At 41.9% G+C, this 27,544-nt stretch overlaps 1 protein-coding gene across 1 annotated transcript in view; it reads left to right on the top strand.

Moving 5' to 3' along the window:
- Nucleotides 1–27,544, top strand: part of COL22A1 (collagen type XXII alpha 1 chain) — a 573,554-nt gene that overhangs the window by 438,731 nt on the left and 107,279 nt on the right. Inside the window, exons 41-44 of the mRNA XM_069732369.1 lie at nucleotides 15,250–15,327; nucleotides 16,664–16,699; nucleotides 19,099–19,152; nucleotides 26,613–26,690. Coding sequence (XP_069588470.1) covers nucleotides 15,250–15,327; nucleotides 16,664–16,699; nucleotides 19,099–19,152; nucleotides 26,613–26,690 — 246 coding nt within the window. The remainder of the gene's footprint in view (nucleotides 1–15,249; nucleotides 15,328–16,663; nucleotides 16,700–19,098; nucleotides 19,153–26,612; nucleotides 26,691–27,544) is intronic.

Genomic DNA, 27,544 nt, shown 5'->3' with positions numbered 1-27,544 from the left:
ATTATGGCACTACACACCAGGCTGTTATGGCACTCTGCACTAGGCTGTTATGGCAGTTTACACGGTCTGTTATGGCACTCCATACCAGGCAATTATGGCACTCTATACCAGGCTGTTATGGCACTGTACACCAGGATTTTATGTCACTCTACACGAGGCTGTTATGGCACCCTACACCAGGCTATTATGGCACTCTACACCAGGCTTTTATGGCACTCTACAGAAGACTGTTATGGCATTCTACATCATGCTGTTATGCCACTCTGCACCAGGCTTTTATGGCACTCTACACCAGGCTGTTATGGCACTCTACACCAGGCTGTTATGGCACTCTGCACCAGGCTGTCAGATTTCGCTTCACCACGCTGTTATAGCATTCTACACCAGGCTCAGAGTAAAATGGCAGGACAGCTCATGATCCGGCGTTTATACAGGCTGAGTCACGCGTTGCAGTGGCCCATCATAGCCATGCCAATACTTGTTATGTCTCCGGAAGTGCCCACAGCCTAAAATCTTGTTGATTGGCTGCGCTGCAGCCTTTCAACAAACTTTATTCGGCACCGAACCCAAACAGTAAAACTGACTTACGGAAAAAGTCCTCATTCGGAGTTCAGCTCCTGACACTGGGTGCCCGGTAGGAACCCAGAACTCATCCCTATCTGTGATACCAATGAATAAAAATAACAGAGTAAGGCCAAAGCTGAATGATGTGGCTTTGAGGATGTTGTCTTGTTCTTCAATCCATGCTCTACTAAACCTTCTGATTTTCCCGAGAGTATTTTCTTTTCAGAAACTTCTCTAAAGTTCCATCCTGGGAATTTTCATGATAGATAATTCAGCTCCTCATATTCCATGCTAGGACAGAGACACCAGGCAGGAAAGACGCGTGCTCAGTGCCTCCGGGGTCAAAGACTCTCAGGAGGATTTTATCCGCTGGCTGCATGACAAAAAACACCGTTCCCATGAGATAGAAAAAATATAAATTTTCAAGGAGAACGATCCAGGCTGGAGTATTAATAGGCGTGATATATGCCGAAAGTCACCGAATGATTTATTCTCCTGACACCAGTAAGGAAAAGAAGAAGACATGAAGACTTGGCTAATTAGCGTTCAGTACAATACATTCATTTTCCTCGTTAATTGCTCCCCGGGGCTTTCATTAAAATGGTATTTAGTTAGTTGGCCGTCAGAAGCAGCATGGGACTTCTTCTGACCTGTGCGTATAATGTTCTCGACTCTCATGGAAAACTGCTGAATTTCTCAATGAGCTGGAAAAGTCCAAAAAAATCAACACTTGGTTAAACCTTTAGGTATTTCATATATATTTTTTATATTTTTTTTGGTTATTTTATGCTTGAGTTGGGGCATGATGGGGATCGGACGGCAGGAGTATATTTATGGTAATATCAGCGGACTGGTGAGTATTTGGAAAGATTTTGACGAGCGGTAATGTAAGACCATGGCGTATCTGAAATTAGTAAAGGAGTCTGGAAAGAAACTATGTGCTGGTGAGACATAAGACATGAAGCAGTACCAACCACAGAACATCATTGCCCAATGAAAAATACACAAAAGTGGAACATGAAAATGCCCCAAATTCTCCCCGCAATGGCCACCGGAAGCATGTCAAATGCAAAGCTTCTATTGACCACAAAGTCCCCACAAAAATGTCCAACCAAAAAGGCTACCAATGCTGCCTACATGGTTTTGGTTAGGAACCATATTTGTTTTCATACAGCTCTGGCAAAAATTAAGATACCACCACATCAAAACCCTGTCATGGGCAGCCCAATCTCCAGACCTGGAGGAGGAGGAGGTGAGCTGTGACATCATCTATTGTGAATGGTGGATCATGTGTTATCTACTGTATATAGAGGTGTTATCAGTCATTGTACAGGAGGAGGAGGTGAGCTGTGACATCACCTATTGTGAATGGCGGATCCTGTGTTATCTACTGTATATAGAGGTATTATCAGTCATTGTACAGGAGGAGGTGAGCTGTGACATCACCTATTGTGAATGGTGGATTCTGTGTTATCTACTGTATATAGAGGTGTTATCAGTCATTGTACAGGAGGAGGTGAGCTGTGACATCATCTATTGTGAATGGTGGATCCTGTGTTATCTACTGTATATAGAGGTGTTATCAGTCATTGCACAGGAGGAGGAGGTGAGCTGTGACATCACCTATTGTGAATGGTGGATCCTGTGATATCTACTGTGTATAGAGGTGTTATCAGTCATTGTACAGGAGGAGGAGGTGAGCTGTGATATCACCTATTGTGAATGGTGGATCCTGTGTTATCTACTGTATATAGAGGTGTTACCAGTCATTGTACAGGAGGAGGAGGTGAGCTGTGACATCATCTATTGTGAATGGTGGATCCTGTGTTATCTACTGTATATAGAGGTGTTATCAGTCATTGTACAGGAGGAGGAGGTGAGCTGTGACGTCACCTATTGTGAATGGTGGATTCTGTGTTATCTACTGTATATAGAGGTGTTATCAGTCATTGCACAGGAGGAGGAGGTGAGCTGTGATGTCACCTATTGTGAATGGTGGGTTCTGTGTTATCTACTGTATATAGAGGTGTTATCAGTCATTGTACAGGAGGAGGAGGTGAGCTGTGACATCATCTATTGTGAATGGTGGATCCTGTTATCTACTGTATATAGAGGTGTTATCAGTCATTATACAGGAGGAGGAGGTGAGCTGTGACATCACCTATTGTGAATGGTGGATCCTGTGATATCTACTGTGTATAGAGGAGTTATCAGTCATTGTACAGGAGGAGGAGGTGAGCTGTGATATCACCTATTGTGAATGGTGGATCCTGTGTTATCTACTGTATATAGAGGTGCTATCAGTCATTGTACAGGAGGAGGAGGTGAGTTGTGATATCATCTATTGTGAATGGTGGATCCAGTGTTATCTACTGTATATAGAGGTGTTATCAGTCATTCTACAGGAGGAGGAAGTGAGCTGTGATATCACCTATTGTGAATGGTGGATCCTGTGTTATCTACTGTATATAGAGGTGCTATCAGTCATTGTACAGGAGGAGGAGGTGAGCTGTGACATCACCTATTGTGAATGGTGGAACCTGTGTTATCTACTGTATATAGAGGTGTTATCAGTCATTGTACAGGAGGAGGAGGTGAGCTGTGACATCACCTATTGTGAATGGTGGAACCTGTGTTATCTACTGTATATAGAGGTGTTATCAGTCATTGTACAGGAGGAGGTGAGCTGTGACATCACCTATTGTGAATGGTGGAACCTGTGTTATCTACTGTATATAGAGGTGTTATCAGTCATGAAAATTCTGCCTGTGAACATAATGGTACTGCCGAAAAGTATTCTGCACAGAAGAGGAAATGAGAACTTAATGTTAAGGCTGGCGGCAAGAGAGAAGATTTCCGATATTTCAGTCTTGTTTTCCACATTTTTTTATGTAGTAATACGAAAGATAAAAATTATTTCACATAAAAATCAATGGGTCATTGCCTGATAAGACATTCGTTCATCTTAGAATCGCTGCTAAACATGATGAGGATCATGGTTTATTTTCTAAGTTAGTAACTTCTCTGAGCTGACGATGATTTCTGCATTTTGTCATCTTGATTAATTTAAACTAAGTGGAAAAACTGCTGCTAATTAGCTAATGACTGCACAGATCAAACACTAGAGTAAAAATAAAGAAACTACTGTTTATACAGGAACAGCTCCGACCAAAGCCCCGTCCCCTCGGTGCGATTCCGTTTATAACAATAGTAACCTTTTATACTTACCGTGTCTCCTATTTTTACTTTTTCCGCTCCTGTAAGAATTATTGTAACGCTGCCGCTCCTTAATCTACAAGGCTGCCAGTAATCGATATCAAGAGAAACTAATATGATGGATTCGAATTTTACTAAATCCCCATAGGAAGTCTCAACACACGATTTCCTTAACAGTTTAAATTAAAATTATTATTATTTTTTTTATCTGATGGATGTGAAACAGCGAAAAATCTTTTCTTGTGAAGTGTTCTTCAAGGTTTACTGATTTTGAAAGATTACTCAAAGGGGAACGTGTTGCAGAGATTTACATAAAATGACTTTGTGTTCGTTATCTAAGATGGAGGAGCGAATGCGCCGTCATTTCAGAGATTCAATTAGTCCTCCCGATATTCTGCAGTTTCTTTCTAATTGTGTTAGACTTTTCAAAGTTCAGAACTTCAGGACAGAATAAAGGGCATTTAGCCCTTTTTCTTATTCTTTCTTTTCACTTTTCAAATAAAATTATTTGTTCCTGGCGTGCACTACTTTACCATAGAATAAAGAACTCTGTTGGACCAAACACATTATCAATCTACGCGTTTCAGGCCTGGACCATTCATCATGCTTAATACCAAGTGCCCAGACCGATAAATGGACCAGTTTGAGCCTGAAAGTCATAGCTTGATATCACCTCAATAAACTTTTAGGACTCGACTGTTTCCCTTATCCGGTTTAGCGCCAGCTCCCAAGTCTTTGGACCTGAAACGCGTTTCTGGATAATGCCGCATTAAATATCAAAAGTTGAAGCAAGTCCCCTTCCTCATCATTTCTGAACAGAGCGAAGCATAATCCGCTTTTCTGGGGTCTTTTGGATCCCCCTTGATTGGAATCTCTCCTTTTGCAAATCACATCATGGATCTACAATTAAAAATAGTAAAAAAGGGTAGTAAAAAGAATATGAAACCCTAAATTGCATATTTTCTTAAGTTTGTGGGTAAAGAATCAGTGATTACCTGGTCCGCATTTTCTCATTCTATCAGACTACCCAGTCGTAGACTTTGGAGAAAGCCTCCCACCTCTATTGACTATTTTGATGCACTCTGCGTTCATACTGTAGATGCCACCTGTCACTGTACGGCTGCGTCCCCACGATCGGCAATATTAGCCTATTTTCGCTGCGTCCAAAACAGTACAAGCACAGTGAGTGGGATTAATAGAAATCTCTTGCCCACAGGGCTTTTTTTTTACACTGTGTCAAATCACCTACTGTGTGGAATTCCGAGCCGCAGCATGTCAATCTCTTTTGTGAGAAACACTCAGTCTTCTGTACAGAATTTCATTCATTCCATTAGATGCCGTGTGTATCCACAGGAGGTGTTTTTAGCATGCTTTAAATAAATAATGTAAAACAAATGAACAATTTTTGATAACCGGCCAAGGTGAAGCAGACAGCTCTGAGCTTATGTTATCAGGCCAGTAAGGTCCCTAGTTATTGGACCATTCCAAGTCTTAAAATGCAAGTGTAAGAGGAAGAACAAGATCGGGTATACGTGTCTGACACTGGTTCCGGAACTACCGGAACTGTCACCAATTTTGCAGGAGGAAAGATTTTCAGACAAGGACCCTTGCATATGACTGCGGTAGGCGGGACCGTGTTAAAAAGCACTGCGCACGGGAAAAGGGGCAGAGTCCAGGTTGGAAAGCTAAGCGGACAGTTGGATGCAGTGTTGGCTGTGAAAGTAGAGCATCCCTTGAGCGCAGGCCGATTTGACAGATCCCCTGTGTACAGGTCCACTGTAGGTAGACGACAGACTGCCAGTTCCCCGCTATCCTCCATGCTAGGAGGTGACTCACAGTTGAAACCGGAGACTGTAACGTGAACGCAGTGCAGTGAGAAGCAGGCGACTAGGCCTGAGCCTCTTAGCCAAGTACCTGTATACACTGTGGAGCAAAGACTTGTTTCTGCGGTTCTTCATACTGGACTGAGCACAGTGTTTGGCATTCATGAGTGCGGGAACTCCCCGCACCCTTCAAAGACCTTTCACCCGCTCCGTGGATTGGAACCCCGTCCTCTACAGACACCTCCAAGACATCACGTGCCGCTGTTGTCTGTGCCACCGTTGGAGAACCGAGACACTGCAATCAAGAAAACTACAGACTGATTTTTTTATTTGCCTTTGTTTCTTCCTATCAAACTATTTTTCGTTCTTGCCCTACCGTGTCCTAGCTCCCAGTTCTGCCCTTCTACCTAACACACCTCTCGTGTCCTGCCACTCCCTGTGCGGAGTCTATGTGTTGTTAATAAACCTGTTAACTCTTGATCTGCCTCCAGTCCATGACGACATCTCATGTTCCTGCAATTTCTACACAAGCCTACAACCACCCCAAATTTCTCGCATCACATGAGATGCATCAATTCTAGCACTTTGCCTGCTCTTTCCAAATGCCCTGGTGTGGTGGCAATTAGGGTAATGGTAGTTGGGGTTGATGACCGCTGTGATTTGTCTAAAAACACAGCTGCCATCAACCCCTTGAGTTAGTAATGGAGAAGTGTATATCAGACTCCCCAATTATTAACCCAGTAAATAAAAGCATAAAAAACACTTTACTTGAATAAAGTCTTCCCCACACTTTCCCTCATTCACCAATTTATTGAGCATAAAAAAATCCCATACAGGTTCGAAGCAATCCAACAACTACGAAGAAGTCCAGAAAAAGATATCTGAAAAACAGAAAAAGACGAGTAAAAAAGTAAAACAAGAGACAGTCCCTCGTTCACCAATTTATTACCCAAAATGTTCCCACAAAGCTCTGATGTAACCCATGTTCTTCGAATCTGTCTCTGGCATCTGTGAATAGCAATAAACGGCTATTCACAGGCGCTGGGTAGTGACTACATCGAAGGCAGGTCTCGCTGAGCACAGCGGGAGCCAGCGACGCCATTATCCATCCATTTATCTATCCATCTATCTAATTATTTACACATCTAATGTCACATACCAAAGAGAGACAAAAACGCATGAAAAACTCAAGGAAAAACTAAAGTGAGCTGAGGTGCGGAATTCATGCGCAATGAGAACTATTACAGCGTAAGCTAACACTGTATAGGCCTTTGAAGAGAAATAAAAAGTTAGGTGACAACAACCCCTTTAAAAGTAAGATTTGAGTTGTCATAAACCCAAATTGGCATATTACAATTTTTAAATCATGTGCAAACGGTTGTACAATCCCAATTCCCCAAACTTTGGTATGTTGCATAAAATGTAAAGAAAAGAAGATTGCAATAATCTGGGAATCTCATATCGCCATATCTTATTGATAGCAGAATATAGAAAAGATCAGAAGTTCAACTTTGGACATTTTTCATTTCTTTTGAAAAAATGTGTTAATTTAGAATATAATGGCAGCAACACATGTCAGAAAACATTGTGACCGGATCTTGTCCACCATTGTACCCGGGCCTTGTCCACCATTGTGTAGCATCCTTTCTTCTTTTTACAAGTCTGTAAACATCGGGGAAGTGAAGAATCAATTACTGGAGTTTTGGGAGAGGAACGTTGTCCCATTCTTGTCTGATGTAGGGTTCTAGTTACCCCGTAGTTCTTGGTGTTTGTCAGACTTTTCGTTTCATAATGCGCCAACTTTTTTCTATTGGTGAAAGGTCCAGATTGCAGCTGCCCATTCATCACTCAAACTCTTCTTCTATGCAGTGTGATGGACGCAGTATGAAGTCTTGAAATAATATGCTTGATCATCCCTGATATAGATGCCGTGTGGATGCTTATCATTGGTAGGGCCTTCCATGTGTATGCTGCTCATACCATAGGCACTAATAGAGCTCAGAGATACATAACTCTGCATGGATAACATGCTGGATGGTCCCTCTCCTTGATAACAACCTGGATGGTCCCTCTGATTGATAAAAAGCTGGATGGTCCCTCTCCTTGATAACAAGTTGGATGGTCTCTCCCCTTGATAACAAGCTGGAGGATGATCCCTCTCCTTTATAAAAAGCTGGATGGTTCCTTTCCTCGATAACAAGCTGGATGGTCCTTCTCCTTAATAACAAGCTGCGTGGTCCCTCTCCTTAATAACAAGCTGGATGGTCTCTCTCCTCGATAACAAGCTGGATGGTCCCTCTCCTTAGTAACAAGCTGGATGGTCCCTCTCCTTAGAAACAAGCTGGATGGTCCCTCTCCTTGATAACAAGATGGATGGCCTCTCTCCTCGATAACAAGCTGGATGGTCTCTCTCCTCGGTAACAAGCTGGATGGTCCCTCTCCTTAGTAACAAGCTGGATGGTCCCTCTCCTTGATAACAAGCTGGATGGTCCCTCTCCTTAATAGCAAGCTGGATGGTCCCTGTCCTCGATAACAAGCTGGATGGTCCCTCTCCTTGATAACAAGCTGGATGGTCCCTCTCCTTAATAACAAGCTGGATGGTCCCTCTCCTCGATAACAAGCTGGATGGTCCCTCTCCTCGATAATAAGCTGGATGGTCCCTTCCTTGATAACAAGCTGAATTGTCCCACTCCTAATTCCGCAGGACACTGTGTCCGTGATTTCCATGAAGAATTTCATATTTTGATTCATCCAACCAAAGAACAATTTTCCCTGTTTTGCCTTGGTCTTTAATAAATGAACTTTGACCAAGAAAAGACGGCAGTGTTTTTGGATCGTGCTGATATATGGCTTCTTCTTTGCATGATATAGTATTAACTTACATTTGTATATTTCATGATGACCTCTGATCACAGACAATGGTCTGTGAAAGTTTTCCTGAGCATATGCAGTGATCTGCACAATTGAATTTAATTGGGCACAGTTTTTTTTTAAAGGGGTATTCCAGGGGACAAAAATCAACACTTATCCATTGGATATAGTATAATAACTAGATCAGTGTCAGTTTCACATCTGAAGTCCAAGTTCTTCCCTGGTTCTCAAAAGTGCACAGTTTTGTTGATCCCTGAGGGATCTTGTGGTGGAATCTAAGACAATCTAAAAATAATCACTTTTTGTGTTGACAGGTGAACATTTTTGAAGACTGAAATACCCTTTGACAGGTTCTTGTTGCGTGCCCTAATCATAGGGAAAGCTGTCCTGATGACTGGCTCTGTATGACAATATTTTATCCCATGTACAGTACCTGACTGCTATTGTTTTTGCAGTCTAGAATTCTGCATTTGTTGTTAATATTCTGGCTACATGTACGCCCATTGACTGAATATTATTTTGTGGACCAAATCCAAGGGTTTTTGGCTGGTGTCTAATCTGAAGCCTGCCAGGCTTTCTACAGCTGCGGGAAGCATTGCTTTTTCATTATACTGAGTGAAACAAAATGATATTAAATGAGTCACGAAAGAGAACCAGAAATCTAATTAAAGTTTTTACGCAGAGTTTTTAGGTGCCAAAATTTCAATTTAAAAAATAAAATCATTTTGTTATGAGAAGATGGCAATGGTGACAATAGAAAGCTGCAATATCCTAATAATGTAAATAATACCTTCACGTCCAATTAAAAGTGAAAAATTAGGCCACTTGGGGCAAAAAAAAACCACTACTCAAAATGGGAAAAACGCCACATGTCGTAATTTAAGACTATTTATATATACTAGTATTATTATTTATTGTTATAGCGCCATTTATTCCATGGCGCTTTACATGTGAGGAGGGGTATACATAATAAAAAGAAGTGCAATAATCTTGAACAATACAAGTCAAAACTGGTACAGGAGGAGAGAGAACCCTGCCCGCGAGGGCTCACAATCTACAAGGGATGGGTGAGAATACAGTAGGTGAGGGTAGAGCTGGTCATGCAGCGGTTTGGTGGATCGGTGGTTACTGCAGGTTGTCTGAAGAGGTGGGTCTTCAGGTTCTTTTTGAAGGTTTCGATGGTAGGTGAGAGTCTGATGTGTTGTGGTAGAGGGTTCCAGAGTAGGGGGGATGCACGAGAGAAATCTTGTATACGATTGTGGGAAGAGGAGATAAGAGGGGAGTAGAGGAGGAGATCTTGTGAGGATCGGAGGTTGCGTGTAGGTAAGCACCTGGAGATGAGGTCACAGATGTATGGAGGAGACAGGTTGTGGATGGCTTTGTACGTCATTGGTTAGGGTTTTGTAGGTGACGCTCATGCAGAAATAAGTCCAGCCATACCTTTAGCTAGCCAGTCTGTTCTTCTGTTATCTAGAAATCGGTGTTTGAATCAATATACAAATGAGGCTGAAGTGCTTTGAACACACGGAAGCACTTACAAGCCTCTATCTCGCTTGCTCTAGTCTCTTCCCAGTGCCGCCTTCTCCTACTTGACTGACAGCTCCCTTGCTGTGTCTTCAACTTGAAGAACTGTCAGTCAAGCGGGAGGAGCTGGTGCAGGTGGAGAATAGAGCTAAACAGATAGATGCTTGAGAAGAGCACCTCACCTCATTAATCTATTCCATGTTCTCCTTTCATAAATTTTCCTTAGAATCTCATCTTTTTTGTCATCTTTTCCCACATCTTCCAAACACTCAGTAGCAATGTGTATCCTGACATCCTTGTTTATTATAAAGATTAGATATGGGCGAACAATAAAGATTGCGGTCTGTAATGGACACCACATGTCCGTGCAGGGACAATGAGCAAAGGCTTCTCATGGAAGTCTGTGTTACAGTTTGGGTTTGGCAGCTGAACAAAGCTTGCCAATCAACAATGTAAACCATTGGCCAGTAAACCATGTAAAAACAAGTCTTGGGGCCCCTTTATTTTTTATAACAAGTACAGGTAAAACAGACAGCTGTGGACTGCAGCCCACAGCTGTCTGGTTTATCTTGGCTGGTCATCAAAAATACAGAGACCCCCTCAACAATTTTCAAAATTATTTCAAGAAATAATTTTTAAAAATCACATGGGATTCCCCCTATTTTTGACAACCAGGCAAGCTTTAGCATACAACTGGGGGATGTTATTCCCAGGAAGGAAATCCCAATGATATCTGGCCTTTCCCAACCTAAAAATAGCAGCCCGCAGCTACCCCCTAACAGATACATCCATTAGATGTGCCAATTCTGGCACTCAACCTCTATGATTGTTTGTTGTTGATGTAAGCTTTGTAATGTCAACTGACATCGAGCCTGTTAGCGAGGTTAGTGATAAATCAGCATCTATAGGACACCCCCATTTAAAGTAAAAAAAAATACACACACAGGAAAAATCTTTTTATTGGAATAACGAATACCCCGCCCATTCCCTGGTTTGCCCACTTATTAATAAAAAAAAATTCTTTGCAGATCCGACGATATCCAACTAAGTCCCACGTCGTTCACCACTTTTCTCACAGGCGATCACGTCAATAACGCCGTGACCACGAGAATGAAACGGCAGAGGTTATTCAAGGTGATTTCTCATGGGCGATAAAGTTACATCTGTGAGAAATGCCCACAAGTAACCTCTGTAGTCTCGTTCTCACTGTCACGTCATTGCTGTGAGCCAGAACCCCAAAACCAATAACCCTCTTGCCAAAGCACCAGAGCAAGAGGGTTAAGAGTAAAGTCTAAGTTTCAGAATTGGGGTATCTAATGGATGCACCATTTCTTGGGTGTCTGAGGGCTGGTGTTATTAGTCTGGGAGGGAACCGATATGCATGGCCCTTTCCAGCCTATTAATATCAGCCGGCAGCTGTCTGCTTAACCTCTGCTGGTTATTAAAAATAGGGGGGGCCCTTTTTAATAAACAGTAAAGGCTACAAAAACAACTGTGAGCTGATATTAGAATTCTGGGAAGCTTCATGTTTATTGCCCCTTTCCCAGAATAATACCATCCCACATCTGTCTGCTTTCCCTCAGCTGGTTATTAAAAATATTGCGGACGACACACTATTGTTTTATTTCTTTTCTTTATTTATTGGCTAAAAATATGTTGAGTAAGCTACACATGCATTGCACTAATTTATATCTCACTGTCATATGTCTTACTATGCACAGGCGCCGGCTGGTGAATATTCTCATAAGCGCCGCCTGCTCGCACTGCTATCAGCAGGACCAGGTGCACGATGATGAGCGTAGTAGTCATCAGCCGACGTCTGACCTGCTGTAACCTTTTCACTGCCATTCACAGTTGCTGGCTCACACGCTGTCCACTGTGTGACAACGTGGGAACCACGACACCCAGCGGCTGTGACCGGCGATGACTTCAGCAAGGTTACCGCCGGTCAGAGCCAGTGTTTCCCATTCTGACATAGAGATGACAGTGTGGGAACTGCCAGATGTTCGGGCCCATAAATTCACCTAAATGAGGTCAGGAGGGTTCAGGATTAAGTTTGTGTACCGTCCTGGTGCCCGAACCAAACTATTTCTAAAGTTTGGCCGAACCCGACGGACCCGAACATCCATGAGTCTGCCTATGTCTAATAAAGATACATATATGACAATCACTAGACCATGGCTGGACCATACATGACAAGCACTTTTTACCTTTTGTATCTCTCCTACTTTCCTATAGATTGTAAGCGCTTGTGAAAAGATCCCTCAGTCCTTTTGCTTAAACTGTAAAATTACGTGTTGCTCTATCATGTCTGATACTGTCTGTACAAGTCCCCAGTGAATTGTAAGGTGTTGCAGAATACGTTGGTAGATCTTAAATTATTATAATTAGGGTTCTTCTTATTGTGTCTGCTCATTATGAATGGAAACCACCACTGATCTCTCTCAAAGAATGATGGTGAAAAAAAAATCATCATGTTCTTCGCGAGATCAACTGGTGAAATATCAATGAACATCTATCAAAATGTCTCATTTCCTAATAGGCTCCTTATGGAGCGGTGGTCTAGCCTGCAACAGGTCACTTTATTCCACGTTTATTTTTGGTTTGTAATGTCCATGGACAACCCCTTGATATATTTTATTTTTCATAAATTACTGTAGCTAAATTGCCAAGCAAAACTAATTTCATGTGGCATTAATCTCAGCCGATGGCACCACACTAACCTCCTACTGCTCCCGGCGATTTTGTGTTGCCTTGCTGGAACATTGGTACTAATGAATGAGCAAATGTGAAGTTTTCATGTTTGAGCATTATGAAAAGTTTTAAGCCAGTTCACCACTTGGGTGTTCATATAAGAAAGTGTGATGCTTCTTGCCTTCTTTGCCTTCTTACTTTTCCTGTACGAAAAGAATTTGACCTTGTAAACCCAACACTCCCTGCCTATTCTTCTGCTTCGAAGGGTGGTGTGACCCACTGGTTAGCTTCTTCTTCTCTTTTCTGCCAGTAGAGGGAATCTCTAACTATGAAGAATTTTATTAGTGTTACTTAAAGTATTCCTATCTAAGACATTTATGGCATACTAGATGGTGGCCCGATTCTAACGCATCGGGTATTCTAGAATATGCATGTCCACGTAGTATATTGCACAGCCCACGTAGTATATTGCCCAGTCACGTAGTATATTGCCCAGTCACATAGTATATTGCCTAGTGATGTAGTATATTGTATTTACTGTACTGCTACATACTTAGGCAGTTAACTGGTTCATGCAGCTTTACATGAACACCCGAGCCTTATACTATGGCCGGTCCGAATAACTAAAGCAATTGTTACCATCCACCTCTCGTGTCTCCCCTTTTCCTCATAGTTTGTAAGCTTGCGAGCAGGGCCCTCATTCCTCCTGGTATCTGTTTTGAACTGTATTTCTGTTATGCTGTAATGTCTATTGTCTGTACAAGTCCCCTCTATAATTTGTAAAGCGCTGCGGAATATGTTGGCGCTATATAAATAAAAATTATTATTATTATTATTATATTGCACAGCCACGTAGTATATTGCTCAGTCACGTTGAATATTGCCCAGCCACGTAGTATATTGCCCAGCCACGTAGTATATTGCCCAGTGACGTAATATATTTCCCAGCCACGTAGTATATTGCCCAGCCACGTAGTATATTGCCCAGCCACGTAGTATATTGCCCAGCCACGTAGCATATTGCCCAGCCACGTAGTATATTGCCGAGCCACATAGTATATTGCCCAGTGATATAGTATATTGCCTAGCAACGTAGTATATTGCCCAGCCACGTAGTATATTGCCCAGCCACGTAGTATATTGCCCAGCCACGTAGTATATTGCCCAGCAACGTAGTGTATTGCCCAGCCACGTAGTATATTGCACAGCCCATGTAGTATATTGCCCAGCCACGTAGTATATTGCCCAGCGACGTAGTATATTGCCTAGCAACGTAGTATATTGCCCAGCGACGTAGTATATTGCCTAGCAACGTAGTATATTGCACAGCCCACGTAGTATATTGCCCAGCCACGTAGTATATTGCCCAGTGACGTAGTATATTGCCCAGTCACGTAGTATATTGCCCAGTTACGTAGTATATTGCCCAGTGACGTAGTATACAGCACAGAGCCACGTAGTATATTGCCCAGTGATGTAGCATACAGCACAGAGCCACGTAGTATATTGCACAGCGACGTATGTAACAGATTAAAAAATAAAAACATATACTCACCTTCCGAGGGAGCCCTTGTAGACATGTCGCTTGTGTGTGGTGCACTCGGGAGCTTCCGGTCCCAGGGTTGGTAGTGCAGGACCTGTGATGAGGTCACGGTCACGTGACCATGACGTTATGGCAGGTCCTTGTCGCATACCATCTTTGCCACCGGAACCTGCCGCTTGCATGGAGCGGTTACCGGAGCGTCGCGAGGAGCGGGAAAGGCGGCGGAAGGTGAGTATATAATGATTTTTTATTTTTTTTATTATTTTTTTACATTAGATGCCTATGCAGCATCAATAGTAAAAAGTTGGGGACACACAGGGTTAATAGCGGCGGTAACGGAGTGTGTTACCCGCGGCATAACGAGCTCCGTTACCGCTGGCATTAACCCTGTGTGAGCGGTGACTGCGGGGAGTATGGAGCGGGCGCCGGGCACTGACTGCAGGGGAGTAGGGAGGGACTAATCGGACTGTGGCCGTCGCGGCAGCCATGACAGGCAGCTGGTGAGACCAATCAGCGTCTTGGATTCCATGACAAACAGAGAGCGCGACCAATGAATATCCTTGACAGACAGAAAGACAGAAGGACAGAAAGACGGAAGTGACCCTTAGACAATTATATAGTAGATATCAGTTCCTAAGGAAGTGGGCCCTGTCCCAGGAATAATTAATCATGGAATCATAGAATGGTAGAGTTGCAAGGGACCTCCTGGGTCATCGTATCCAATCCCCTGCTCAAAGCAGGATTCACTAAATCATCCCAGATATCTGTCCAGCCTCTGTTTGAAAACTTCCATGGAAGGAGTACTCGCCAACTCTCGTGGCAGCTTGTTCCACTCATGAGATGATCCCACACGCCTCGTTCTTGAGATGGGTGAAGATACCGTCTCCCATGTGTTTGCCATAAATGTCCAGGTTTGGCATAACCTTAGCACCCTAACTCCTTCAGCCCCAAGATATATAAATTATAGTATCAAACAAATAACTAATGGATGTCTTGTTTGTTTGTTCTTTATAGGGAGACAGAGGCTCTCCAGGCCTGCCCGGGCAACCAGGATCCCGTGGACCACCAGGTATAGGAATTGATGGTACTCCGGTAAGTAAGGCTTTAAAGATGATTTTGATAAAAATGTATTTTTTTGGTGGTCATCATTTTCAAAAAGTTTTTTGATATATAACTCTTGGGCTACTGGTTCACATCGAGAAGATTCAACTAGTTTAGGAGTTTTACAAGCTGTGCTCAACTGAACCAAAAAAGTATGCAAAGCAGCTCACCCCCAGAAGGAAAGACTATGTCTAATGCCACCTATAAGTAGCTTCCCCTCAAATCAATGTTTCATCTATAAAGAAAGGATTCTTTATTTGTCACATATTGCATTTTAGACTTTTTTTTTCCTAGAGTGTTTCCTCAAAAATAAAACAGGGTCATATATTATTGTTTTGCTCCAAAAGATGGGTTAGGGCTTATTTTCGGGGGTCATCTTATTTATTTTCTATGAACAACAATCCAGAGTACTTCTCTTGTTTTCAATCTTTTGTGATTTTTGATGCAAGTAATAAAGATATACTTAAATATTTAATTAATTGCTATGCATAATTTGTGAATAATTTGATTTATAGCCACATTTATGGTTTTGTAAAAAGTTTCCAGGGTGCCATTATTTATACCACCGTATACATTACCTTTACTGTAGTTACATGATACTCATGTACTTTATAGAAAACTGTATCTAGGGCATATTTTTGGAGTAGGGCTAACATTTCATGCCTACTCCAAAAATCCCCCAAAAATTATATTAGGGCTTTTTTTCAGGGTAGGTCTTATTTTTGGGGAAACACAGTACTGTGTAAAATACTATGTAAAATAATGCTATATAATAATAATAATAATAATACTATAATACTATGAAATACTATGTAAAATAATAGAACATTGTGTATAGTTTCTACCAAAATACATTTTTTTATTGAGTAGCTTTATTATACAGTAAGTAACATGTTTCTTGCTTATTTCCTGCAAAATGAAGGATTCATCGTCCATCTTATCTGGTTGTAAAATGTCTGTAGACATTGTAGAAATAATGTTTTGCAAAAAATTACATTGCCAGAGCTGATTTCCATTTTTGAAATTTTTGGTAGAATTTTTTTTCATGGAAGATTCAAATTTTTTAACAATATGTTCTAAACAGATGGAACATTGATGCAAGGGTTCTTATGGGCATTTTATGGAACAATTCTTTTTTATTTTTTTGAGTCAGGAAGAACTTTTTCCCAAAAACTATTACTCACTTGGGAGGTAAATCATAGTGTGTTTTTTTTTTGTCTACTTTTTGATTAACGTTGTAGCAGTGATTGTCTTTTTTGATCAAACGTAGACGTGATCAAAAACTTTTCGAACCTTCCTACGTTACGATGTAATTATTTATTTGCAGGGTTCCACAGGACCTTCTGGGGACAAAGGAGAACAGGTATTTGGATTTTGAGAGGATGGTGGCTCTAGTGGGCACAGAGTTGGCTATTGCACCCAGACCCTCCAGCTTGATCTAGTTGCCAGCCACCCCTGCAGTTTATCAGTGAAGACCGATTTCCTAGGCAAGGAGTTAAGCGCTTGCAAGATCTTTGCCATTTAACGTTTACTTGCTACACTGAAGTTGTGAAGCTGTGAAGCTTCAATTCCCTTGAGCTCCTCCAATTCTTCAGAGCTGCCTCAGCTGGAGCACAATTTGTGGCAATAGGTCAGCCATGTGGCAATAGGTCAGCCATGTGGCAATAGGTCAGCCATGTGGCAATAGGTCAGCCATGTGGCAATAGGTCAGCCATGTCTCTGGTTTGAACTGTTAATCATCAGGAGCATACCGCCCCCCTGAAAAGTCAGAAGACTGGAGAGTGGTGCACTCCTGAAGACAGAACATTGGGACAGCAACTGTCATAAAAATAGAGCTATTGTTCATGAAGGACATTAGAAAATTACATTGCGGTACCATAGCCAGAAATATTAAAGTAAATGCTTTTTATGCCAAAAAATAATAAAAGTATTCTAAGAGTGATACCTATATTGGTTAACCGTAAAAATGATATTTGCAGCTTTCAGAGCACAGAGGCGCCTTCTTCAGGCACGTTTATTCATTTATAATCCAGCCTGAAGAAGGAGTCTCTGTGCTCTGAAAGCTGAAAATATAATTTTTACAGTTTGCCAATAAAGGTATCACTCCTAGAATATTTTTGTCATTTTTGGACATGAAAAGTATTAACAAAAATATTAATTCAACACAAAAAAATGTAAAAAATTTTTTTTTAAATTATAGCTCTCCATTAAATAAAAGCTACTGATCTAATATACCATAATCAACCCGTTTACGATGTGACACTGCTTGATAGATCTCAACCATGTTTTTCCAAATCAAATTTTCTAATTTCTAAATAGATCATATTTTTTTTCTTCAAGCTTATATAAAAGTATATATAAAATGATAATTCTACACGTCTAACATTGTGTTAAGAGCAAATTGTAAAATAGTTATAATTTAGTTTTTTTCAAATATAAGAAATCTTGAATAAGATTCACTAGAAATAATGTCCTGCAATAAATGTAAAACATCACAGAGTAGTAATTATATTTATAATCCTAGTGAGACAAGATTCCTTTATGGACGCACTTGAACAATGAGAAAAATGTCATTTTTTATGAGCCTGTCCGATTATATTCAACTGTTACTTTCAGTTTTATTGCAAATCCAACTTACGGTATTTGTTTTTTTCTTTTGTCACAATCTGCATTTTTTGGGGGAGTAATATAAATATTTACTTTCACAAATCTTGCCAACATAAAATCATTCTGTAAAAATCCTCTAAATTACCATTAAGCATAAGAAATGCTATATTAAAATGTAAAAATGTCATAATCTTAAAATATTATTTTACAAAATCAGAGGCAGATCTAGGTTTTCCAGCACCCGGGGCAACAATTCACTTTGGACTCCCCCTATGCTATGTGGTTTCCTCTCTTTATACTGTGTCTTCTCACACTTTTCTTCCCCCATTCTGTTTCCTAACACTATTCCCCTCAATACTGTCTCCTCACACATTTCCCTCCCCGTACGGTCTCTCCACACATTACCCCAGCTCCCTATACTGTTTCCCCACAACTCTTCATCCGCCCATACTTGCTCCGAGTTGCCAATGGACAGCCTCAAAATCTTAATGATTTAGAGATGATCTGCAAAGAGGAGTGGAGCAAAATTCCTCCTGACGTGTGCGCAAACCTCATCATCAACTACAAAAAACATCTGACTGCTGAGCTTGCCAACAAGGGTTTTACCACCAAGTATTAAGTCTTGTTTGCCAGAGGGATCAAATACTTATTTCTCACTGCAAAATGCAAATAAATTTATATAATTTATACAAAGTGATTTTCTGGGTTTTATTTTTGATATTCGATCTCTCAATGTTACAATTAACCTACCCTTACAATTATAGACTGTTCATGTCTTTGTCAGTGGGCAAACGTACAAAATCAGCAAGGGATCAAATACTTATTTCCCCCATTGTATGTTATGTCTCAGTTGATTAGAAAAAAATTAAATATTCTGATATAGGGTAGAAACTATTCAGTCATAGGTACTGAGGTGGGGAGAAGCCACCGGAGACCGCATTGACTAGTCAGTCTAGACACAAAGTCCCCGTCTGGATAGGTTTTCTCTGAAATGCCGCAGTGTTTTGGAGTAAAGCATATCCGGCTGCAGTTGCGTGTGGTTCGGGGCAGCATGAAACGGATGATAGTTTCCCTTTCCTTTTGGAAATTAAATTTGGAAATCATAGTGGGTATGAAATTCAATGCAATTAACAACAAATATTTTGGCTTTTACAGGGTGTTAGAGGTCTCGTTGGCCCAGCTGGTCCCCAAGGTCCCCCAGGACAAGACGTAAGTAATGTCTGAACTGTCTGGTATGAAGCATATTGCAGTTGATATTTGATAATTGTTAGATCTGTATGGGTTTGATAACGTCCTCCAGAACAGGAGACTTATGTCCTCCGTTCAGCCTAACATCTCCCCTTACGGCAATCAGGAGTTGAATAGAGCATCTGGTCACGGAAGCCTCTACAGAAACTGTGAATGAACTGGAGAAAAGAATTAATAAAAAGTAAAAATTGAATAGCCAGCAATTGATAGCCGGCCAGCTCTCGGATCATGGTGGCTCCAGTGGACCGCCTTTTCTGAGCTATTTAAGTATATTTTTTGGTCGATGAAGGAACGAGCTGTTTTTATCATTACTAATTTGGGGTCCATGCAACTTTTTGATCTTTTTTTTTAAATGGTTTTGGAGGTGAAGTTCTAAAAAAAAATAGAGATTTTGCCATTTAACCCCTTCCCGACCTGTGACACAGCGTATTCGTCATGAAAGTCGGTGCCAATCCGACCTGTGACGCATATGCTGTGTCACAGAAAGATCGCGTCCCTGCAGATCGGGTGAAAGGGTTAACTCCCATTTCACCCGATCTGCAGGGACAGGGGGAGTGGTAGTTTAGCCCAGGGGGGGGTGGCTTCACCCCCTCGTGGCTACGATCGCTCTGATTGGCTGTTGAAAGTGAAACTGCCAATCAGAGCGATTTGTAATATTTCACCTAAAAAAATGGTGAAATATTACAATCCAGCCATGGCCGATGCTGCAATATCATCGGCCATGGCTGGAAATACTAATGTGCCCCCACCCCACCCCACCGATCGCCCCCCCAGCCCCCCGATCTGTGGCCCGCTCCCCTCCGTCCTGTGCTCCGCTCCCCCGTCCTCCTGTCCACTCCCCCCGTGCTCCAATCACACCCCCCCGTGCTCCAATAAAACCCCCCCGCACTCCGATCCCCCCCCGTGCTCCGAACCACCCCCCCTGCACACCGATCCACCCCCCCTGCACACCGATCCACCCGCCCGCACACCGATCACTCTCCCCCATGCTCCGATCCCTCCCCCCCCGTGCTCCGACGCCCCCCCGTGCCCTGATCTCCCCCCCCTGTGCCCTGATCTCCCCCCCTTATACTTACCGATCCTGGCGGGGTCCGTCCGTCTTCTTCCCCGAGCGCCGCCATGTTCCAAAATGGCGGGCGCATGCGCAGTGCGCCCGCCGAATCTGCCGGCCGGCAGATTCGTTCCAATGTGAATTTTGATCACTGTGATATAATCTATCACAGTGGTCAAAATAAAAAAACAGTAAATGACCCCCCCCATTTGTCCCCCATAGATAGGGACAATAATAAAATAAAGAATTTTTTTTTTTTTCACTAAGGTTGGAGTTAGAACTAGGGTTAGGGTTAGGGTTAGGGGTAGGGTTAGGGGTAGGGTTAGGGTTAGGGTTAAGGTTAGGGTTAGGGGTAGGGGTAGGGTTAGGGTTAGGGGTAGGGTTAGGGGTAGGGTTAGGGGTAGGGGTAGGGTTAGGGGTAGGGTTAGGGGTAGGGTTAGGGTTAGGGTTTCGGTATGTGCACACGTATTCTGGTCCTCTGCGGATTTTTCCGCAGCGGATTTGATAAATCCGCAGTGCTAAACCGCTGCGGATTTATGGCAGATTTACCGCGGTTTTTCTGCGCATTTCACTGCGGTTTTACAACTGCGATTTTCTATTGGAGCAGTTGTAAAACCGCTGTGGAATCCGCAGAAAGAAGTGACATGCTGCGGAATGTAAACCGCTGCGTTTCCGTGCAGTTTTTCCGCAGCATGTGTACAGCGATTTTTGTTTCCCATAGGTTTACATTGAACTGTAAGCTCATGGGAAACTGCTGCGGATCCGCAGCGTTTTCCGAAGCGTGTGCACATACCTTTAGAATTAGGCTATGTGCACACGGTGCGGATTTGGCTGCGGATCCGCAGCGGATTGGCCGCTGCGGATCCGCAGCAGTGTTCCATCAGGTTTACAGTACCATGTAAACCTATGGAAAACCAAATCCGCTGTGCCCATGGTGCGGAAAATACCGCACGGAAACGCTGCGTTGTATTTTCCGCAGCATGTCAATTCTTTGTGCGGATTCCGCAGCGTTTTACACCTGTTCCTCAATAGGAATCCGCAGGTGAAATCCGCAGTAAATCCGCAGGTAAAACGCAGTGCCTTTTACCCGCGGATTTTTCAAAAATGGTGCGGAAAAATCTCACAAGAATCCGCAACGTGGGTACATAGCCTTAGGGTTAGGGTTGGGTTGGAATTAGGGTTGTGGTTAGGGTTAGGGGTGTGTTGGGGTTAGGGTTGTGGTTAGGGGTGTGTTGGGGTTAGGGTTGTGGTTAGGGTTACGGCTACAGTTGGGATAAGGGTTAGGGGTGTGTTGGCGTTAGAATTGAGGGGTTTCCACTGTTTAGGCACATCAGGGGGTCTCCAAACGCAACATGGCGCCACCATTGATTCCAGCCAATCTTTTATTCGAAAAGTCAAATGGTGCTCCTTCCCTTCCGAGCCCCGACGTGTGCCCAAACAGTGGTTTACCCCCACATATGGGGTATCAGTGTACTCAGGACAAACTGGGCAACAATTACTGGGGTCCAATTTCTCCTGTTACCCTTGAGAAAATAAAAAATTGCTTGCTAAAACATCATTTTTGAGGAAAGTAAAATGATTTTTTATTTTCACGGCTCTGCGTTGTAAACGTCTGTGAAGCACTTGGGGGTTCAAAGTGCTCACCACATATCTAGATAAGTTCCTTGGGGGGTCTAGTTTCCAAAATGGGGTCACTTGTGGGGGGTTTCTACTGTTTAGGCACACCAGGGGCTCTGCAAACGCAACGTGACGCCCGCAGACCATTCCATCAAAGTCTGCATTTCAAAAGTCACTACTTCCCTTCTGAGCCCCGACGTGTGCCCAAACAGTGGTTTACCCCCACATATGGGGTATCAGCGTACTCAGGAGAAACTGGACAACAACTTTTGGGGTCCAATTTCTCCTGTAACCCTTGGGAAAATAAAAAATTCTGGCTAAAAAATTATTTTTGAGGAAAGAAAACATATTTATTATTTTCACTGCTCTGTGTTATAAACTTCTGTGAAGCACTTGGGGGTTCAAAGTGCTCACCTCACATCTAGATAAGTTCCTTTCGGGGTCTAGTTTCTAAAATGGGGTCACTTGTGGGGGGTTTCTACTGTTTAGCCACATCAGGGGCTCTGCAAACGCAACGTAACGCCCGCAGAGCATTCCATCAAAGTCTGCATTTCAAAATGTCACTACTTGACTTCCGAGCCCCGACATGTGCCCAAACTGTGGTTTACCCCCACATATGGGGTATCAGCGTACTCAGGAGAAACTGTACAACAACTTTTGGGGTCAAATTTCTCCTTTTACCCTTGGGAAAATAATAAATTGCAGGCTAAAAAATCATTTTAGAGAAAATAAAATTTTTATTTTATTTTCATGGCTCTGCGTTATAAACTTATGTGAAGCACTTGGAAGTTCAAAGTCCTCACCACACATCTAGATTAGTTCCTTTGGGGGTCTAGTTTCCAAAATGGGGTCATATGTGGGGGATCTCCAATGTTTAGGCACACAGGGGCTCTCCAAACGTGACATGGTGTCCGCTAATGATTGGAGCTAATTTTCCATTTAAAAAGCCAATTGGCGTGCCTTCCCTTCCAAGCCCTGCCGTGCGCCCAAACAGTGGTTTACCCCCACATATGGGGTATCAGCGTACTCAGGACAAACTGGACAACAACATTTGCGGTCCAATTTTTCCTATTACCCTTGGCAAAATAGGAAATTCCAGGCTAAAAATCATTTTTGAGGAAAGAAAAATTATTTTTTATTTTCATGGCTCTGCATTATAAACTTCTGTGAAGCACCTGGGGGTTTAAAGTGCTCAATATGCATCTAGATAAGTTCCTTGGGGGGTCTAGTTTCCAAAATGGGGTCACTTGTGGGGGAGCTCCAATGCATAGGCACACAGGGGCTCTCTAAACGCGACATGGTGTCCGCTAACAATTGGAGCTAATTTTCCATTCAAAAAGTCAAATGGCGCGCCTTCCCTTCCGAGCCCTGCCGTGTGCCCAAACAGTGGTTTACCCCCACATATGAGGTATCGGCGTACTCGGGAGAAATTGCCCAACAAATTTTAGGATTCATTTTATCCTATTGCCCATGTGAAAATGAAAAACTGAGGCGAAAAGAATTTTTTTGTGAAAAAAAAAGTACTTTTTCATTTTTACAGATCAATTTGTGAAGCACCTGAGGGTTTAAAGTGCTCAATATGCATCTAGATAAGTTCCTTGGGGGGTCTAGTTTCCAAAATGGGGTCATTTGTGGGGGAGCTCCAATGTTTAGGCACACGGGGGCTCTCCAAACACGACATGGTGTCCGCTAACGATGGAGATAATTTTTCATTCAAAAAGTCAAATGGCGCTCCTTCCCTTCCGAACCTTACCATGTGCCCAAACAGTGGTTTACCCCCACATGTGAGGTATCAGTGTACTCATGAGAAATTGCCCAACAAATTTTAGGATCCATTTTATCCTGTTGCCCATGTGAAAATGAAAAAAATTGAGGCTAAAAGAATTTTTTTGTGAAAAAAAAGTACTTTTTCATTTTTACGGATCAATTTGTGAAGCCCCTGGGGGTTCAAAGTTCTCACTATGCATCTAGATAAGTTCCTTGGGGCTTCTAGTTTCCAAAATGGGGTCACGTGTGGGGGAGCTCCAATTTTTAGGCACACGGGGGCTCTCCAAACGTGACATGGTGTCCGCTAAAGAGTGGAGCCAATTTTTCATTCAAAAAGTCAAATGGCGCTCCTTCCCTTCCAAGCCCTGCCGTGCGCCCAAACAGTGGTTTACCCCCACATATGAGGTATCAGCGTACTCAGGACAAATTGGACAACAACTTTCGTGGTTCAGTTTCTCCTTGTACCATTGGGAAAATAAAAAAAATGTTGCTAAAAGATAATTTTTGTGACTAAAAAGTTAAATGTTCATTTTTTCCTTCCATGTTGCTTCTGCTGCTGTGAAGCACCTGAAGGGTTAAAAAAACTTCTTGAATGTGGTTTTGAGCACCTTGAGGGGTGCATTTTTTAGAATGGTGTCACTTTTGGGTATTTTCAGCCATATAGACCCCTCAAACTGACTTCAAATGTGAGGTGGTCCCTAAAAAAAATGGTTTTGTAAATTTCGTTGTAAAAATGAGAAATCGCTGGTCAAATTTTAACTCTTATAACTTCCTAGCAAAAAAAAATTTTGTTTCCAAAATTGTGCTGATGTAAAGTAGACATGTGGGAAATGTTATTTATTAACTATTTTGTGTCACATAACTCTCTGGTTTAACAGAATAAAAATTCAAAATGTGAAAATTGCGAAATTTTCAAAATTTTCGCCAAATTTCCGTTTTTATCACAAATAAACGCAGAATTTATTGACCTAAATTTACCACTAACATGAAGCCCAATATGTCACGAAAAAACAATCTCAGAACCGCTAGGATCCGTTGAAGCGTTCCTGAGTTATTACCTCATAAAGGGACACTGGTCAGAATTGCAAAAAACGGCCAGGTCATTAAGGTCAAAATAGGCTGGGTCATGAAGGGGTTAAAATTCTTTTGGTTTTTCACCCAATGAGCTAAATATTATAATTAATATAATTATTATTATATTATATATTTAATTAGTTTGGAAAGTTATACTCTCAGCTATGCCAAATATCTATTTTTTATATTTTTTGTTTTACATTTTATGTATGTACTGGGAAAAGAGGGTTAACTTTTTTGTAGATTTTTTTTACTTGTAAAAAGTGTTTCAAATTGTAATTTTTTTTCACATCCTCCTAGGGGACTTCAATCTGTGATCACTTGATCCCTTATACATTACACTAATATTGCACTGTATTGTAAAATTACTAATCTCCTATGAAGCCTAATAACAGGCTTACAAATATGGCAGACACGAAAGTCTGCTATAGTCTGCAATCTGCATTGACAACGCCACGGACATCTTCCAATCATATTGCAAGACGTGCATGTAGGGGTCAAAAAGCATTAAGAGGCACACCTTGGTACCTTCCCACCCCTTTACAATTAAATGCTTCTTTCTCCTAAGAGGTTAATTAGCAGCAGTTGGACTAGGGAGTAACGGTGGGTAAAATTGGGGGCAGCAGCAGTTAGGCTTAGGAACAGCAGCAGTTAGGCTCAAGAGCAGCAGCAGTTAGACTGCAGAACAGTAACAGTTAAACTCAGGTGCAGCAGCAGTTAGACTGCAGAACAGTAACAGTTAAACTCAGGTGCAGCAGCAGTTAGACTGCAGAACAGTAACAGTTAAACTCAGGTGCAGCAGCAGTTAGACTATGGAACAGTAACAGTTAAACTCAGGTGCAGCAGCAGTTAGACTACAGAACAGTAACAGTTAAACTCAGGTGCAGCAGCAGTTAGACTATGGAACAGTAACAGTTAAACTCAGGTGCAGCAGCAGTTAGACTGCAGAACACTAACAGTTAAACTCAGGTGCAGCAGCAGTTAGACTATGGAACAGTAACACATCAGTTATAGTTTTTCGTAATGACCTCGTCTAATGGAATGAATCGCGTGGGTGGGGACATCTGCCCACTAGAGGAGCCATTCTAAAGTGTGGCTACCAAAAGCAGGTCCTGAGTGAGGAACCATATGTTTTTTTTTTGAGTCCTTCACCTCTCCGTTTTTGAGATATGGCCCCTCTTCCCTCTACATAAATCTTTTTTTTTAGCCAATCGGGTGCGGTCCATGAGTAGACTCCCATAGAGAGGATTCGATGACCACGCCCACTTGAAAAAAAAAAGACTAAATCTGCATAGAAGGAAGAGAGGCCATATCTCATGAATGGAAAGGCGCAGAAACAAAAGAAAAACATCGCCCGATTCAGGAGAACAGTGACATTTACACCAGGAGGAAAAATTCATATATACATATATTTATGGCAAGTGACACGCCCTACTTTCCGAGATTTCCGAATACCACTTTTCTGAGTGAATAATGTATATAAATATGACTTCTCAAAATCAATGAATTTCCTTCCAGATCACACGAAAAATATAATTTCTCTAATAAGTTGAGAGAACAAGTTTTGAATGTTAAAACCAGTCGCCTGCGGACCTCGGACCTTCCTACTTGGGTATCGACTTTCATCTTTAAAGCTGAAGTTCAGAGCAAAAAAAAAAAAAAGACTTAACTAATTGGGTGGAAAAACAGCAGAGACATCTCCAGCTAGATCCTTATTGCAGCATAAAAATTCCGCCCATCGTTTACATATGCAAGCGGTATTTTCATTTATTCCCTGGTGGGCTGGGGGGGAGGAGGGGGTCGTTAAACTGATCAGCATATCTTATGTTTACATATGGAAGAATCCATAAATAATGAATTCGCAGGGATGTGAAGCTCGTGGGTAATTCAATTATCCTTTATGTATTTCCAGGGTTTTCCAGGAAATCCAGGAGAGAGAGGATCACCCGGGGAACCGGTATGTCAGCGTGCAGCTGCAAGCCTCAATATTGTATTGATAACACAAGAGATCAGTGAAAAATGAGCTTGGATATTTTAGTATGGAAATATTCTTTTAGTTCTTGCCAATGTATAATAATTTTGTGACATGACATGGAGATAGCCAGTGTCGGACGGGGTTAGCATAAGCCCACCAGAGACATTGATTTTTGAGCCTCCCATGCGAAAATAACCTGGCCCTAGTGCACAGGCTTACTTTTGATTCTATGTAATATTAATTTGGCTAGCTCTTTTACTTAATTATTGGAATATACTTTATCAGAAAATTGTGAATCAAGTGTAAAATCACTGTTTATTACATTTGCACTCCTTGAAAGCGGCCTACCGGAGGATTCTCCTCTTCCCCGACCGGCCAGTCCGGGCCTGGAGATAACAGGCACAGCTTTATATCATTGAATGTGGTTAATTATGTTCTGTGCTGATACAGACAACTCAATAAAGGGAGAAGATCACTAGCTAGACAGAGCAATCTTGTTGTCAGAAGGATCCTAGGCAAGCAATGAGTACTGGAAGATTTCAGCTCTGCAGTGTTAATGAATCTCTGACCTAAAATAGGGAAGCTGACAGCTGAAAAAAAAAATCCCTTTACTTTCATAGAATAAATCGTTCCATACTTTTGATTGTCATAGGCTATAAAAATAATTTCCTCATTAGACAATAAAAAAGGGATATCTTAATAAATATACTACCCTAGATCACCAGGGAGGCTAAAAAAATCCAATTATTTTCTTACACAACAAGAAATCAGAAAATAAATCATTTCAATACTCTGGATTACAATAAAACTAATCTCCTTGTTACCCTAGAAAAAAAAAAGAAGACAAAAGTTAAAACATGAATTAACCC

Source organism: Ranitomeya imitator, chromosome 6 (genome assembly GCF_032444005.1).
Source record: "Ranitomeya imitator isolate aRanImi1 chromosome 6, aRanImi1.pri, whole genome shotgun sequence".
In the NCBI taxonomy this organism is placed as follows: domain Eukaryota; kingdom Metazoa; phylum Chordata; class Amphibia; order Anura; family Dendrobatidae; genus Ranitomeya; species Ranitomeya imitator.
This window is presented reverse-complemented; position numbering and strand designations above follow the sequence as displayed.